Source organism: Lepisosteus platostomus, chromosome 1 (genome assembly GCF_059453375.1).
Source record: "Lepisosteus platostomus isolate fLepPlt1 chromosome 1, fLepPlt1.hap1, whole genome shotgun sequence".
NCBI classification, from domain to species: domain Eukaryota; kingdom Metazoa; phylum Chordata; class Actinopteri; order Semionotiformes; family Lepisosteidae; genus Lepisosteus; species Lepisosteus platostomus.
In genome coordinates this window covers 13,767,507-13,785,449 of record NC_142611.1, presented here as the reverse complement: position 1 = coordinate 13,785,449, position 17,943 = coordinate 13,767,507, and the positions used below count along the sequence as shown (strand labels likewise).

At 36.1% G+C, this 17,943-nt stretch overlaps 1 protein-coding gene across 5 annotated transcripts in view; it reads left to right on the top strand.

Moving 5' to 3' along the window:
* tet2 (tet methylcytosine dioxygenase 2) overlaps positions 1 to 17,117 on the top strand; it is a 68,001-nt gene extending 50,884 nt beyond the window's left edge. For 4 of the 5 annotated variants that reach the window (XM_088625191.1, XM_088625181.1, XM_088625173.1 and 1 more), the window contains 8 exons: positions 2,110 to 2,200; positions 2,774 to 2,867; positions 4,172 to 4,380; positions 8,693 to 8,843; positions 9,202 to 9,306; positions 9,834 to 9,971; positions 11,884 to 12,238; positions 12,673 to 17,117. In XM_088625191.1, coding sequence (XP_088481317.1) covers positions 2,110 to 2,200; positions 2,774 to 2,867; positions 4,172 to 4,380; positions 8,693 to 8,843; positions 9,202 to 9,306; positions 9,834 to 9,971; positions 11,884 to 12,238; positions 12,673 to 14,084 — 2,555 coding nt within the window. In that variant the 3' untranslated portion in view covers positions 14,085 to 17,117. The remainder of the gene's footprint in view (positions 1 to 2,109; positions 2,201 to 2,773; positions 2,868 to 4,171; positions 4,381 to 8,692; positions 8,844 to 9,201; positions 9,307 to 9,833; positions 9,972 to 11,883; positions 12,239 to 12,672) is intronic. The other variant, XM_088625209.1, reaches the window with a different exon arrangement.
* The last annotated feature ends 826 nt before the right edge of the window (positions 17,118 to 17,943 follow it).

Genomic DNA, 17,943 nt, shown 5'->3' with positions numbered 1-17,943 from the left:
GAGGCTGTTTCTGCCATTGTTAATCTCCTTTAAATATCTAAATAGCTTAATCATATCTCCCTGAAGACTTCTTTCCTCCAGGCCAAATAGCTTCACTTCTTTTAAAACTGCACTCTTTAATTGTGTATTAAAGCACATGCAAGAATAGTAAATCACAAAAACGGGATGAATTTAATCCTGCACAGTAACTGTACATTAAAAGTGCTTCTGACTCATGCTATAAGGGACTTATTTTCAGCACATACATCCAGATAGATTTTTACATTGAACTCACAGCAATATAATGTACATTAAGCTATATCTATTACTTCTATGTTCACATGTGTTATTTTAAAAGTATTGTTCTGAAGGTCTGAAGGACTTTTTAAATAAACTCATCTCACAGATGTGTTAAAACTGTTAAAATGTAAGTGAAAGGTGATTTTTCTTTGCTTTTTTCTTTCATTGCAATCAAGTAATTTCTAATTAATGAAAAAATATTCAGATTTTTTTAACAATCTGAATCAGATAACTAGTTAAGTGTAGTTTAGTTTGTGTGGACGAATTCCTTTGTTAACCATGACTACAACCTGAAATTGATCAAAATGTGTGCTTTACAATGCAGGAGATTCAAAAATTATATCCTTTTTGCACCAAAAGATTTTTTAATTAAATAACCCTGATGAACTACTGCATGTACTTCAGATATAAATATAATATATATATATAATTTTATATTTAATATACATTTTAAACTATAAGCTATTCAAATCAATCTCCTTTGATAAATATAGATCCTTAGTTTGTTCAATGTGAGCAGAGACGAAGTGCATTTTTGGGACTTCTCTTTCAGTTCTTGAGTTCTGTTTGCCTGGCCTCTTATATGAGCTGTGTTATCCTAGACAGGAAGATGAAACCCAGAAGCACATTTCTTTCATTTTCAGACAGGTCAATGAGGCAATTACTGTAAGCCCATTATATACAGTCAGATGTGATCAGTTAAGATACGATTTTCTAGCTACCTCAGGCAGTTTATGATGCATTGAGGTGCAACTGTATGGGACTGGAAGTCCTATACATGTTTAATATCTCATGACCTGATTACCTTACATAATGTAATTGTTTGACACATATTCACAAGTCTGAATTCTGAATGTACAGTATAAAGGCTTTTCAGAGAGATACCAGCTTGGTTTGGGAATTATGTACAAACAAGCAGAAAGGTAGAAAATAATTCTTATGCCTTTTCAAATATTCTGTAGTTTTATATGAAAAATTAATAGTGATAACCTTTATTTTATATACTGTAGCACCTTTCTTGGAACATCAGCTCAAAATGCTCTTAAATAACAAAATGAAACAAAAAGACAGGCGTAGTTATTTTCTTCTTAGATAAATCATCTTCTTGCACAAAAACACAGATGTTCATATGTTGATCAGTAATGCCATCAATTAATTGAATTTAGTACTTATAAAAGAAGAATCAATTTGACCAAAATGTTATTTTTAGATCTTTTACTATTTGAAATAACTTTCATGGGAGGTATAATCGTTTAAATAAAAATGGGTAATTCATTAATTGCCAATGCTGATAATCTTGATGTCCAAAATTAACACTTAAGTTGTTTGCTTTCAAACATCCTAAAACTGCTACAAAAAAAAACAAACAAAAAGAAAATACAGACTCGGTTGCGAATTCTGTTGTAGAACTATTTCTAACAAAACAGTAAAAATACACAATAGCATGCACTTTGATGTTAGGCCACAATTAAATTGTTTTTTACAATTCTTAACACTCCAAATTGAAACCCCTTGCCATTCACTGAAGTACTATAGAGAGATGATTAGACATTCTACCAGTTCTGTGTGTTCTGATGACGGTTTATTTAAAACAATGCCACGTAGAGGCAGATGCAAATACATATCCACAGATTCCTCGCTTTCTTTTGATCTAATTTTGCATTGCTTCATCCTGTAATGGGTAGTGCCCAAGCAACATGTAAGAAATGTCTAATTTAAATGTGTATTATGTGTTCTTTTCTGTATGGTAATACTGTATATTATTACATTATTTTACAGTGATATAAATCACTATGAATCGTTAATTACAATTTTTTTTTCTCCGACTAGAACAACTCTGTGAGAAAGATGAAGGCCCTTACTATACTCACCTGGGGGCAGCTCCAAATGTAGCGGGAATCAGAGAAATCATGGAAAAAAGGTAAAGTGTGAAATTAGCATATTATCAGTAATTCTAAATAGATAAAATGTGATTAATTTGTTAAACAGCTGCTGTGTGGCGATCTGACAAAAGAGCACAATAACAAAAATGTGCACATATTATGAATTTGTTAATAAAAGAAGAAAGACAAAATCTTACAAATCATGAACTAACCAAGCCAGATCACGACTTGATGAAAATATAGAGTAATATAATTTGGGTAGAATTCAATATAATGAACATTTACATACAACATTCAATTTTACCTATAAAAATGTAAATTGGAAGTTATATATTAATTAAAACAATTACCATTGTGACATGAAAATTATCATATACAAACTGACATCCAGCATGGGCATGGAATTCAGCCCTCTTGTGATCCCTAAACCAGCAGTTGCTGACAGTCTGGGCCAGTCCAAAATATAGGATGAGTCACTCGGAAGAGGATATATTACAACAGTATGTCACATAGATATGAGCATGTTTCCTAGTGAGATTTCTATATGTCATAGACTTGAAGGTTATATTCAAAAACACTGATTTTTATATGTGCTTCATATTTTTTTAAAGGTTTGGCCAAACAGGCAAAGCCATCAGGATTGAAAAAGTGGTGTACACTGGCAAAGAGGGTAAAAGCACACAGGGATGTCCCATTGCCAAATGGGTAAGGTAGTTTTATGTATCATTTTTTCCCACGCTAGCACTTAGCTGTGCTTTGTTGAAGTATACAGTACATTGGCTAAATATTATGCTGTCCAGGAAATAATTAGAAATTAAGTTGAGTGCTGAGACACTGCTGTTGTACCCTTGAACCAGGCACTTCAACCTTACTTGCTCCAGTAAAATACTCAGCAGTATAAATGGGTACAAATGTGTCACTTTGAAAAGAAGTGTCTGCTTTATCAAAAAAATTATTTCTGTAAACAATTAAAAAAATCGCCATTTAGACTAGTGAAAACAGGGAGTATTGTCTTGACATTACTCTGCACTTTTGACAGAAACTGGGAAAAACAATGTTTCATCTACTCAGAGTGACCCTATATGAGCAAACATCATAACCCAGATTTAAATCCACCTTTGAATCAGTAGCTTCACAAAGTCCAAAGATGAGCCATATCTTGTAAAAGTAGAGTCTGACTTAAAAAGCACTTTCAATCAAAGGCTTGCACAGATTATAAAGACAAGTTAAACCAGTAGTTTTTAAGATAATAATGAAAATAATATCAAAACTAAAAAGTGGCAAAAGGAATTTGTAAGATAAAAGGATGTTAATAATTCTTTCAGAAAAGAGTGCTCAACGGGTGGCAAATTAATTTGTAACTTTCAAAAAGCAAAATCACAAGAGAGAGTATGTCTCTTAAGTTTTGTTTCAACTTTTGTAGGCACAACATACTGTATCAGTAGTTCTTGGGCGGGGGGTTGAGAGGTTTAAGAGCTCTTTGAGGGCTGTTACCTACCATTAAGGTTTCATTCACATATTTATGAGCCACTAAAAATAAAACAGGAGCCATCTGAAAGCTTTCCACAGGCCAAAACAAAAATGAGAAAACACTTCAGAGGCGTGCAAGTGGATTTTTGAATGGTTTCTGAACTAAGACTGCTCTGTACAATACACCCAAATTAAGTATTGAAGATAAGACCCCTTTATTAGCCATATACAATTTCTTGCACATACCCCAACTTGCTCTCAATGAGACACAGAGGCACAAAAACAGGGATAGAGAAGCTTGGGGTCAGAGCACAGGGTTAGCCATTATCTATATACTGCACCCCTGGAGCAGTTGGGGTTAAGGGCCTTGCTCAGGGGCTCTGCCAAGTAGGATTCCTCTGCCGGCTGCAGGATTTGAACCAGCAACCTTCCAGCCACAGTGCCACCCGCAGACTAAGTGTCACCTGGAGTTTTCTCCTGGACAGGGTTCCCAGAATACCTCCTTACACTGAGCACCAGCTTCGGCCTTCCTCTTGCAGGTGATACGTCGGAGCGGGGTGGAGGAGAAGCTGCTGGTGCTGGTGAGGGAGCGTGCCGGGCACAGCTGCAGCACGGCAACTATCGTGGTGCTCATCCTCATCTGGGAGGGCATCTCTCCCACTCTGGCTGACAGGCTCTACTCCGAGCTAAGCCAAACCTTGAAGAAGCACGGGGCTCTCACAAACCGGAGATGCGCACTGAACGAAGAGTAAGGGGCACTTTCCTTCATCTTTCTCCAGCCTGTCTGCCAACAGAATCTCTTCCCCCATTTTATTTTCTCCCATTTTCGGTGATTTAAATAGTCATTGATGTTTCTGTAGAAGAACCGAAAAGATCTATCACAAGACAGCACAGCTTTGTTTGTGTCATTCATGACAGTTCTGATTTAAAAAGCATGCCTGGCTTGGCTTGGTGTTAAGCCTTTTATCAGGCATCTCACGGGCTGAAAAAAACTAAAATCATCTTCATAAAAAATCAAACTTCACAAAAAAATATTAAAAGGCAACCAATAATGCTCACTCTACTCCAAACTTTTCTATGAGAAAGAATTTGATTTTTCTCAATAAAGCACAATACAGTATTAACTGTAGACCATTTTAAGTAGTGCCTTTATAAGCAATCATTACAATACATAAAAATCTCATATTTCAATAACATAACGATTTTCAAAATAGACAATAATTTATTAATTAAAAACAAAAAACTCAAATTCAAACACAGTACAAAAATAAGTCAAAATAAAATAAATAATTACTGAGAAACGTGAGGGACATAGACCAATAATGCCTCTGCAGTGCAAAGTGAAAATATTGTGTTTGTGAATATCCAGCAAAATTGTGTCAAAATTCATGTCTTCAAGGTTTTAGTATTGGTTTTATATAACTGAAGGTAAGGACCCAATAAAATAGTCTAAGTCTTAACACATTGAAGATATTGCTGTCATCCAATTTTTTTATATACAGTTAGTACAATCAGAGAATAGTAAATCAGCTACCTCAGTATTAGGCTTAGTGGGTTTACAGGTCAGAAGTGACAATTCAGACCATGTAAGTTTAGTATGTGACTGAGAAGAAATATGCAGATATTAGGTAGCAGAGGGCCTATTATAGAGTCGTACATCTCCAAAGACAGAGATATTCCAGCAAGAGAGAGAATGTCAGTGCTCAGCAAAGTAAGATTTAAGGGCAGTTTCAGAGATGCCAAACCCTGTAGCCAATTAAATAGAATATCATGATTTACAGTATCAAGTATAGCACTGAGGTATAAGAAAATTAAGATATAGTTCCCAAATCATCTGTCATTATCATGAACAATTTTAACAACAAAGCTGTGTAATTGTTTAAATCCAAACCTAAAGAGTTCCAAATGCTCTAAGACAGATGGAGCAGCTGTTGTATTCATGTCATGCCACTTGGTTGTTCTTAATTTGAATAGTTTCATCACCTTATTAAGTACTGGTAGAGTTCCAAGCTTTTGTCTAATTGAGCATCACTGGATAAACCTGAATATATTAGTGATTACAGTGGATTCTTCATTGAACAGATCTTTAAAAGATGTTGCTTGCAATGACATTTGAATGCCTCCTTTTCCTTGGTCAGTCCTGTCCCTTCCTTTTTGATCTAAAGAGACTGGTTCATGGATACTTGTGCCATAAACTGTTCTTGAGGCAGTAAAAAAACTACAGATAAAATGTATGTCTGCGAAATATTGAATTACCTGTTCTTCATGTCAGAGGTTCTCCTTTGATTCTGTGTCTTTGCTTTTGGTGATCCATCTTCTTCTGCTTGGATGTTGGGTCACTGTCATTCACAGAAAGACTTGCACTTATGATCAGTAAGATCATCGATCATTGATCTTCTGGTCACTTTTGGCATCTTTTGTGGCATTAAATCCCATTGCTTCTTCGCAGGTATTTGTGAAATGTGTCTAAAAGTGTCAGTGGTTTGACCATCGATTTTGCCAGGATGTTTTGGGTATGTTTGTTTTTTTTCTGCAAATTCAGGAAGTTGACAATACTAAACATATTTGTTAATGAGAAGAACAACATTAGAGTGGACATTTCCATCTCCTTCTGTATTAGTCAGACCATCGTTTCCAACTTCAACTTGTTGGCCAAAGGATTTGTATAGTGTGTCTATGAAGGAATACATGGCATCTTTTACTATAAAGAAACAGTTTCAGTCCAACTTGTATATCTTGACAGAATGCGATCTTGACCCAATGGCATGAAGATTGAGGCTTTTGGTGGTTTCATGCTGCTGTAGTCTGTCTGCCAGAATAGATGTTTCAGCTGGTAAATCTTTTGCTTGTTCTGCCTTTAAGCTTCTCCCCGAGTATGCAGGATGCATGAATTCTAACATGCCTTCCTGGTTACTGATGCAGCACTGGAATTGAAGGAGTCCTTCCTTACTTTACCCTTTTGATGCTGACTCTACATTACCCATTGTTTCACAGGGAGGGTGATGGTGTGGACTTTAAAACCAGGCACATTCTAATATTTTTGCAAGGAAACAAATACTGGATATGTGCCAACAACAATAGACATTATTCACATTATCCAAAGCCATATAAGGCATTCAAGCATGGACATAACTGAAGCAGTTTAAAAGCTCCAGGCACCATGCCAGAGCTCAGTTATGTATTATGTTGAGCACCAAGGGGCAAAGGTCAGATAAACAAGTCAAGATAAAACAAACAGAATAGGGTCCAACAAACAGAGATGAATTCAATAACGCACACAGGTGTAAATTGTGCAAGCAAGATGTGGTATTTTAGAGGCATGAGAAGAGGTTAGAATGTGGTGCTGGATGTAATTGAGCTTATTTGTGAAAGATTTTAAAGAGGTTTTTAGACATGAGATGAAGCAAGTAATGTGACAGGACAGTAAGGTGTTATTAATTGGCTCCTGGGAATTGGCCCAGGTGTGAGTGTGCGTGTTTGTGTTTTTGAGTGCCCTGCGAAGGACACACATCCCATATCCTGCCTTGTGCCCATTTCTTGTTGGGACAGGCTTCAGCTCCCCCATGAACCTAAAATGGTTGGATGGAAATCCCATAACATAAAGCACAGGCTGTCTCTTAAATGTCATTTTTGACTTAGACATGGCTTCTGAAAATTGGGTAAGAGTATCTTGTGTTAGAAATACTGTAGTAGAGCAAATATTAAATAGAAATAAAAAGTTGTAATATACTTCAAATTTCACCATAGCTATGTCAAGCAATAAAAATGGTATGCCAACTTAACAGACATTCCTCTGCAGAACAGCACATGATATAATTTATTGAAATTTGAAACATTTTTGTAAAAGGTCTTCTATTAACGAAAGTAGGCCAGTAAAGCTGTCTCAGAATCACATGCATGTAAAATAAGATGACATTCCCAGTGCATTAGGTCAATGAGAGTTCTACATGAAAGGCGTAGTTGTCTTCAAAATGTTAATGAAGCCTTTTATGCCCTTTGTCTGCAGTCTCTCGGGGCTTAATTTTCTTTAAATTCTCCAGGAATTTATTACCAAGAAATGAATAATTAATAAGAAATCTTACTGAAAGTATTGGGGTGGTGGTTAGAGGGTATAATTGTCCCATGCTATCCCATAGTTCTTTTTAGAAAGAATAATTGAAATACTGTTTAGAGTCCTGTACTATACTAGGGCACCATCAACAGTCCTGGATTTCGACCTTAACTCTTCCTGATCAAAATTCCCTCTAAAATATTTTCTGTCATGCATATTTTGAAATCTAGCAGGTCCAGAAAGTTAGTGAGATTTTAAAAGTACACATTAAGTGCTGATTGACTCTAAAGTTGATCACAACCAAAAGGCCAAGAAGTGAATCAACAGAATGTAAGAACAATAAGTGAATTTATAGACTTTAACTCATAATTTGTAAGTCACAGTTACATTCAGTTACAGGACTGAAACTGATAAAAATTATATTAATATCTGTGATGACTACATCACGCTTATCTGTGAAGCCCACATATACATGGTGTGGGGAGTACCTACATTTTCAAATTATTTCGCTTATTTTACCATTGAACAGGAATATGACAAAATGTTCAGTTCATCTGATTATTAATTAAAACAAACCTGACTTCCCATGTTGATCAATCCCTCTGGAAGCTGCAGAGACAAGGCATACTATTGATTCTGGCAGAATAAACAAATAGTGGATCACTCATACTGTAAGTCACCTAATTAATGTCCCTGCCAGTGAAAAAAGACCATATAAAACGTTGGGTCAAAAGTCAAATTAGTTCCAAACCAAAAATGATTTAGTTTTGTGCCTCAACTCCATTCCTAGTGTTCAACTGACAACATAGATATGATTTAGCAAACGCAACATACTCTTGGTAACTACAGAACCTCAGCACACTGTGAGCTTTTATTTACAGAGCCACTTAGAGCTCATAAACTAGAAAAAACTATATGTAACCCACCCCATACCGAATGCAAAATGCTTCAAATGAAAGAAAGACTTTTAAAGATGCTATTTACAATATGCCATTGATTCACTTTCTAGGAGGACATGTGCTTGTCAAGGATGGGATTCAGAAACTTGCGGAGCCTCCTTTTCTTTTGGGTGCTCATGGAGCATGTATTACAATGGCTGTAAATTTGCCAGGAGCAAAGTTCCTAGAAAATTCAAACTTCTTGGCGATGACCCGAAAGAGGTGGGTAGGATACTAGAATATTTTTTTTTACTGGCTCTTAGCTACATAATGTAAAATAAAACAATGACAGCCATAAGTTCAAGTCCATCTCATGACAAAAACCTGATTTTCATTTACATTATTAACTTGCCTCTTTACTTTTTAGTTAGTCTGCATCTGTAATTGTAATATAAAGGTTAACAAAAAGAAAGTACAATTAAAACCTGGACCTGCTTCGCTCTTTTGAACTCTATGTGCTTCTGTTTTGACTTCTAGAGTGGAACAACTGCTAACCTAACATTTACAAATATGAACATCAAGGTTTTATGTTTTAAGCATGTACTGCTTACAGCCATAGCTAAATTTTCGGTGTTAAAAGTTTGGTTTTACACAGGAAGAAAGGCTGGAGCAAAATCTACAGAATCTGGCAACATTAATGGCACCTGCTTACAAAAAGATGGCACCCGAGGCTTATGGAAACCAGGTATGACACAGAAGTTTCAACGTCAGTTTTAATTGTTCCTTATATAGATTTCCTTGTATAGATTTACCTTCTAATTTATTTATTTCTGTGGTGCATACCACACCTATATGACCTAGCTACATGAAATTGTTGAATAAGAGGTTAATTGAGTTAACACTAAATGAAAGAAAATACATTTTAATTAACAATACATGCTGAACCAAAAATTCCCTGTTTACACATTTCCCCATTGCTGCATGATCTAACAGGAGTCCCCAATACCCCTGGTGCTGATTTTGATTCATTCTAATATTTACCTAATCGAATCAACCTTATTGATTGGAATGTTTGCATGTTTGGTTTTCCTGGTTTGAGATGTGATTTTACTTTGTGGTATCCTTAAGAATTAAAAACGGTCCAATGGTTCAGTCAAATTAAGGCAATTAAGAGTTCAAGTGTGTAACAGAGTGTAGGATGGATCAGATCAGTTAGTTGCTTCTGTAGGATATGCTTTCCAAAGTCATCTAGACTGCCTTTTTATTTTTCAGGTTGAATATGAACACAGAGCGTTAGACTGCCGCCTGGGGCTGAAAGAGGGGCGTCCATTCTCAGGAGTTACTGCCTGTTTGGACTTCTGCGCTCACGCTCACAGGGATCTGCACAACATGCAGAGCGGCAGTACGCTGGTGAGTACATTGTGAACAAACAGTGTTCCTACTCCAAGGGGCTCCCAAACATCAGAGCAATAATGTCAACACAATGAAAATAAAATCCATTAATTCTTGAATGATTAAGATATTTCCTTTCGAGATCAGGAGATCAGGAGTTTTCAAGATGTCTATGACTCTCTATTCATAGTTGCATGGAGCCATTCAGTGAGATCGGTATACAAATTAAAGATTTGCAATTCCACCAAAGATCACCTTGTCACTACATCTTATGGTGTAGACAAAAATATGGAACCTTATCCCCAGAATAAAAATGTATCCATTTCTTCATGCATACACAATGCTATTTCAATGCTATGTTCTTGAGACACTATTTTAACTCTGTTACGGTTTCTTTTCACATATTGTTCTCATAAAAAATAATCCTTTACCTGGATAAATTAACATCTGATCATGTTTCATGTTTATTCCTAGAAATGACTGCAACACTGAAACACGAAGAGTATACATGCGGTGTCTTTAGGGCCTGAAATTGAAATAATGCTTAATAGGAATCTTTCAGGATCTCCAATCAAAACATAGGGATAATATTTTTCACATGTCATTATTGACAATTTGGCAATTTTATCTGGTACAAGTTAGCTTCCCCTATGTATGTCCTCTCAGTCAGTACTATTACATAGTGAAGGATTTTTTTAGTTTCCTCATATAAGCTACCATATTAAGTTTTTGGAAATGCACAAACAATATCGTATATTTTTTTCCTGCACCCAAAACATATGGTCATGCTATAAATTACTTTACTTTTTAAACTAATCTGAAACAGAACAAAAACGGCACTAAAACACAGAGTAGGATTTGTTGAAACTATATTTAGGGTCACTGTATCATTCATGGTAGTCTTCTTTGTCTACTAAAAAAATACAAAAAAATGTTATTTTGTGGATTGCAAACTAGGTATATAACTGTAGTGTTATTGAGAAAATGTTGCAGTTCTTGGAGCCATATTTTTCCCAGGATACTGCATAGGCAGAAGTTAACTAACACAGCTTTAGCATTTGTGTGCTTTTCTGTGCTGTTAGCTACAGTATGCTGAGTAAGTGTAAAGGAGATAGTGTTGATAGGCTTAGTGTGAAGAAGCAGAAGTGGTGGTAGAGTTGTTGGATAGGTTAGCCAAGGGTGAAAACATGTCTTCTGTTGGGAGCAAAAATGACGTGAACCATAAAGTATATTAAGAAAAGTGAAAAGAAAATAAAGTCAATGTCATACAGTATGTGAGTTTTTGTTATATTGTATGAACATTTTATAACTTGTTTTTTAAAGTATTTTGTTGTATAGGCTAATTAAAGCCAAACTTGAGTCTTTATTTTTCCTATTGGAAGTTAGATTTCCACGTAGGATTTTTGTAGATTGCACATTTTCCAAAACGTACACCTCACGACGGCTGAGGTTTTGTTACATTGGTTTTATATGAAGGGCCCCAATAAATTTAGACAACTGATATTTTAACTGGTATGTCTTTTTCCAGACCCAGTAGTTTGATTTCATATGTGTAACAAATGAAAATGATAGAAGTAGAGTCATTTGTTAAACAGATACCTGTATGTGGTCTGTTAGACCAACAAATCATATTTTAAGAAAAGGACATTAGTAAAGAATCATCTTAATAACATGTTTTGTATCCTGCACTATTTAATTCAGTATAGCTGTTCAACAATCCTTGCTGTGAGAAAGTTCGTTTAACATTTAAGATCTAAAAATAATTTTCAAACAATTTGATTTATTATGCCACCCAGTGGTAAACCCCTGTTTTGGATACATGGTGCCAACTCTTGTCTCTGTGTCTTTCCGCTATGCATTCAGCTAAGGGATTACAGGGCTGACCTCTTAAAAAGTTTAAAGGTAAAACTTCCATTTGTACCCCATGCAGGTATGTACTCTAACTAAAGAAGACAATCGAGAGATTGGAAAGATACCAGAAGACGAACAGCTCCATGTACTGCCCTTGTATAAAATCTCCTCAACTGACGAGTTTGGCAGCGAAGAAGCGCAGCGGGAGAAAATGAAGACATGTGCCATCCAGGTCCTAAGTTCGTTCCGCCGGCAAGTGCGCATGCTCGCCGAACCAGCCAAGACGTGTCGCCAGAAGAAGATGGAGGCCAAGAGAGCAGCAGCGAATAAGCCTTCAAACCCAGAGACGCCCAACTCCAAGACAGAGAGAAATTTGCAAGCAAGAGTGAAGCAAAGCACTTTCGAAAGCAGTGGCCAAACCATGTCCATGTCAGGTGTGTCTTCTTCTCTTGACTTATCAGTGTGAGATATTTAGCACTGTTACAGCACAGTCAGGGGCAATAAACTGGCATTCCTGTGAGGAAACACTTAAGCCACTGAGCAGAAAAATCTGAAGCGGTTAAAATGTTTCAAAGTTTATGGGTTTTTTTCTATTGGGAAGAATTTCCACTCCACATCTTAAAATTACAAAAAACAGGAACAATCTTTATTTCAGAAACACAATATGGCACTACCTACCATAGTATTCCATGTGTTCATTAAATTTGCTCTGCATTTCTGTGAATGCCATCTAAAACAACACTTCTTACCTTTAGAACCAATATATCAAAGATTCGCTACTCTCATTTAAGTTACTCTCCAGTCTAAGAAGTAAAAATAAGTCAAGACTCCTTACTCAATAGTTGTTCTCTTGTCACTCTGTTTACAGGTTCTCATCCAGGTCAAAGTCACATAGGGTCCTCTCACCTTGGCCCTCAGCAAAACTCCCTCAGCAGTCATCAACAGAAGAATAATCTAAATCATCATCCCAATTCACTTCACCCACCCAGCTTTCAAAGATTTCCTAACCCCACAGATCAGTTTCCAAGCACTTCCCAGCCAGCAAACGTTTACCAAGAGTCCACCACCCCCACAAACCCTTTCCCGACCTCCTTGCGTGCAGCAGACTCCTATTTAAATGCATCAACACCTATGAACTCTTATCCTGCTTCTTTAAATCCCAGCAACCTTCACACAGCATATCAATGCAATGGAAGCATGCCAGTCGACAACTGCAACCCCTACTTTGCCTCAGATCCAAAGCATATTGACTTATACAGACATCAAACTCCAGAAACCATGAGCAAAATTGGTTTGTCACAGCTTTACTCTCAACAGCAGTACAACCCCCATCAGCACTATGGACTTAACTATTCACCTCAGTATGGTGATCACAACATACAAGTCAATGGTTATGGTAATTGTAACATGAGACCCAATGTTCATTCAATGGGTCCCTACCCCTCCTTTGGTCCCAATGCTGGAACTGAGGCTCAGTTTTTTGAGGCCATTTCTCGACCTCCTTCCACTCGCCCAAATCTGGACTACGCAGCAGTTAACAAGGGCAACCAGTACAATCGATATCCCAACCCGTATTTAGTCCAGAATTCTTCAGTGTTCAGTTCAGTCCATGACAGTTTTCATATGCAACATAAAACAGAAGTGAATTTGCACGGCCCTAATGGGATAGCACGGGTGCTTCCAACACTTGGAAACGAATGTCCAAATCTCTCGCAACTGGGATATGGGTTAACGAATGGGAATTTTCAGGGGAATCTCAGTGAACCAGAGCCTGGAGCACAGAATCCCAAGGAGTCGAATGAGGATGTGTGGTCAGACAGTGAGCACAACTTCCTCGATCCCGACATTGGGGGTGTGGCAGTGGCACCCAGCCACGGCTCCATTCTCATCGAGTGCGCCAAGAGGGAGCTCCACGCGACTACCCCGCTGAAAAACCCTGACAGGAATCACCCCACTCGCATCTCGCTGGTGTTCTACCAGCACAAGAGCATGAACGAAGCAAAGCACGGGTGGGCGCTTTGGGAAGCCAAGATGGCCGAAAAGGCCAGGGAGAAGGAAGAGGAATCTGAGAAGCAAGGTTCTGATAACGGGCCTATCAAGAGCGGCAGTAAGAAAATCAAGCGAGAACATTCCGAGGTGCTAGACCAATCAGAACCTCCCTACAAACGCTTCATCCAAACCCTAACACAACGAACCGTTTCCTGTACCACCAACTCCATTGTCAATACATCTCCCTATGCCTTTACAAAGGTAACAGGGCCTTACAACCGGTATATTTAGCTTTGTATTCAGGTTTACTGTATCAGAAAACAGATTAATTTTACAACTACAGGCGCTATAGTAGGTTAAAACCTCATCGCACAAGTGGCCACATGTTGCGTAAAGCTCATTCTAAAAGTGTGGTTGCCTGAAAATAATGTTTGATTATTCTATGCAATGGCTTAGGTCCCACATTCAAAGAAATAATATAAATGAATTGGAAGACATGCACATTACTCAGTCACAACTTTTGATACATGAGCTTTACTAAATCTGGGGTGACATTATAGCAGTATTTTTCTTTTGAATTTTGCAAGATACATACTGTACTAAACCTCTGGTGCTTCATGTCCTCTACACCAGGACTTATGATACTGGAAACAAATGTAAATTGTGGTGGGTTGTATTTTATCGTTGTTATAAAATAGATTTACTGTAGATAGATTTATCATACACATAGAAAATGTAATCTTGGCATAAAACACTGACTTCTTGGGTTATTTAATTCATGGTGCTAAAAAAGAGTGTCTTTAATATAAATTTTCCATTTAAATGCCTTCAAATTCAGTGAAAATGTCTGTACGTTTTAAGGCTAAACTCAACAAGCAATCTAATTGTTTTTGAATGATGTTTTCTGCATTTAAAATGTAGAACTTTGCAATTAATGGTCTTCAACGATGAAATGTTGGAATATTAGTGCTTTTAAAGCAGTTTGTATGATTAAGGTGAAACTTTTTGAAGGATTAAATCATACCTTTAAATTAAAAGATTCACCTTTGAACTGTAAGATGCCAGAGAAGCATCAGCGTTTATTTAGTACTTTAACCTTATGTGACAGGCTACATATACAATTTTAATACAATAACATACAAGGTTTTACAGAAACACTTAACATGGTGCTTATTTTTTTAAGTCACATTGAAATAAAATACAGATCTTTGTAGTTCAGATACTTTACTGAGCCATTCAAATGGTGCATTTTTGAGTAATATTATCAAATGAAACTGAAGACCAGCATGTTTAAATATTTTTCTGTAATGGTTAGCCCACTGTCTATGATGGGTATCAGAAAAGAATTCACAGCAGGTCCTTTTGACAAATTAAAGACTCATGTATAGTTACATAACTTGGCAACATAAATATGTTCTACGCTCACAAACGTAAGAGGTGAGGAATGCCTGGGCAAAGAACATAAAACAGGGTTAGCTATAAGTAGTTGTAACAGATTCAAAGGCAGCTGGCTTGCTGTGGAGTCTTTAAATCATTGTAATCTAGGTGTAAAATAATAGTAATTGAAAAAGAGTAAAATTTGTACAGTAAATTAAATTACAAACATTTCTGAATTTACGCTTTAGAGTTTAGTACTGTAAAATATTATTTCTTTGGGTTTGAGCTGATTTTATTTCAAAATGGTGCTATTTGACCTGCTATCTACATGTATAATGTGAGACTCTTACTGAGTGGTGAGAAGGCTTATGAATGATGTTTCCTACTTGTCATATACCTCAGAACTAGTTTGGCAATAGGATTATGATATTAAAGCATTGTTTGTACAGTTTTATACACCATCTCTTTCACACAAACATCAAAAAACAACAACAAAACCTAAGGATTATAGAGAGGAAAAAAATATATGACATTACTTTTTCATACTTGATCTCTTAGCAAGTATAACTTGAAATTCAAGATTTGATTTTAAAACAAAATCAGGGATATTTCAGCTCATGTTCCATGTATGCCAACATTGCCTGTGTTAATGTTTATCCTTTTTATTTTATATTTTTATTTCCTTCAGGGATTTGGCTTCTCAATTCTAAATCCCTTTCTTTTCCAGTACAGTATATTATTAAAAGCTAAACCTATCTTTGTCAGTGAAAGGGTGGCAATTTTTTTAATATACGTACTGTTTTGTACATTGTGTTTACCTTTAAAGAAGTAATTTGAACAAACAGTATGCACTGAGCTGATAAAAGGGAAAAATATTACCTTGTAAACAATAATGTATTTGCTCTGTAATCAAGACAAAAGACTATGGCAGTAAATGCACATCCTTGTATCTGTGTAAAATAAGGCAAATATATTTATAACCACTAAACAATAATATTGTGCTTAATCCCCACCCCCTTATTTACAATCAAAATGATGCTGAGTAGTTGTACACACGTTGAGTGGGTGTGTGCAACATGACACTCTTATCCTTTCTTTTATAGTAATCTCTGCTGAAAGCACTTCTTTTTAAAAAAATGACAATTTAAAATTGGAGAAAAAAATCAAAATGTAGAAAAGTAAAACTGTTTTAAATTATACCACACTGTAAATACAACACACTGTTTTGTTTTTTTGTTTTTAAATCCTTTTTTATTGGTACACATTTTGTCATCTTTTTTTAACCGTGACCCATTTTTTCTAGGAGAAAACAGCAGATCATTATTGTTTTGTTTTCTACCTGCCCAATGAACCTGAATTTGCTTTGAATATCTGGAAGAATGTTAGAAAAGGAAAATGTTTTGGCTTCTGCAACTGGCATACAGTGCTGTATATTACATTACTGCTATATCACACAGAAGAATTTGTAAAGGACTCTGGATCTGTAAAATAAAGTGTAACTTAAGGTGTACAGGACCCAGCTTTAGTAGCAGGCTGTGATTGAGAAAGAATCAAAGTATAAACTACTTCGGGTTATCAACATAGCCATACTTGAAGTGTTACGAGTGGTGTCAACAATACTTGAATGACTTTCTGAGCTTGGTTGACCCACAGTAGTGCACAGCTCTCTTGTTAAGCTACCAGTTTATGTACACATGTTGGCATTTAGCAGTTAGACACTAAAGTTTTAAGTTTCCTTGTGTTATTTTACTGCTTTTGTCCTTTTTTTACACTTCCCTTGTTTCCAAGATGTTTGGTATGTTTAAAAAAAAACTAAGGATGGTTATAAATACTGTAAGTAATGTAATGTACTGAATGCAGTTTATTTGAAAGCTGTTTATTATATCATTCCTGATATTGCTGAGATGTGGGTGTTTTTAATAAAATTTATATTTATTTAAAGCACTATCTTGGTGTTGCAGAACATCACCTTTGCAAGGTTACAAATATAATGCAGAATATTAAGCGTGAAAAATTCTGCATTGCCTTGATACTATATTTTACTATATTAGTTCACCATTCTCATTTCCTATGGGATTGGAATTTGCACCCTTAAATTCTCACTGATTCTCACATACTTTTATTATAGCAAAAATAACACTTAAAATACTGCAGGCTTGTGGCAGGCCAGGCCAATAACGACAATAACAGATCACTGATTAGGGTTTTGCAGATTTGTAAAAAAGCTCACTTTGATGTAACACAGGTGGTATAATTGGTTCACTACAAAACACATTTAGTTAGTGGTTTGGTGTGTTTAGGAGCATATCAGTGAATGGGAGCCCGTCACAGAGTTCTTCAGAGAATTTGTTGACACGAACACAAGTGTTTAGTTGCTATTAGAATGTATGCATACAAAACTGTATATACAGTACTACTTTGTTTAAACATTTGTACATAATGCAACTTCTATGATCCAAAATAGCTTTTTACCCCACTTTCAGTGAAGGTAAAAAGTGCTCTCTAGTCCAGATTGACTGAGCTCTTACAGAACTGTGCATACATCTGTAGGTTTTGGTTATGTTTTATATTATGCTATAATTTACATGGTAATTATCAGCGGTGCAGTTAATTTTATTTTCTAATTACTGTGTTTTGTTAATGTATTAACAATTAAATTGGTAACTTGCACGATATCTGTGAGTATATGACTGACAAGCAAACAAAGATTGCACATCATAAAAACCAATTTCTCACACAACAGGCCTGTCATTTTAAAGGAAACTAACCATTA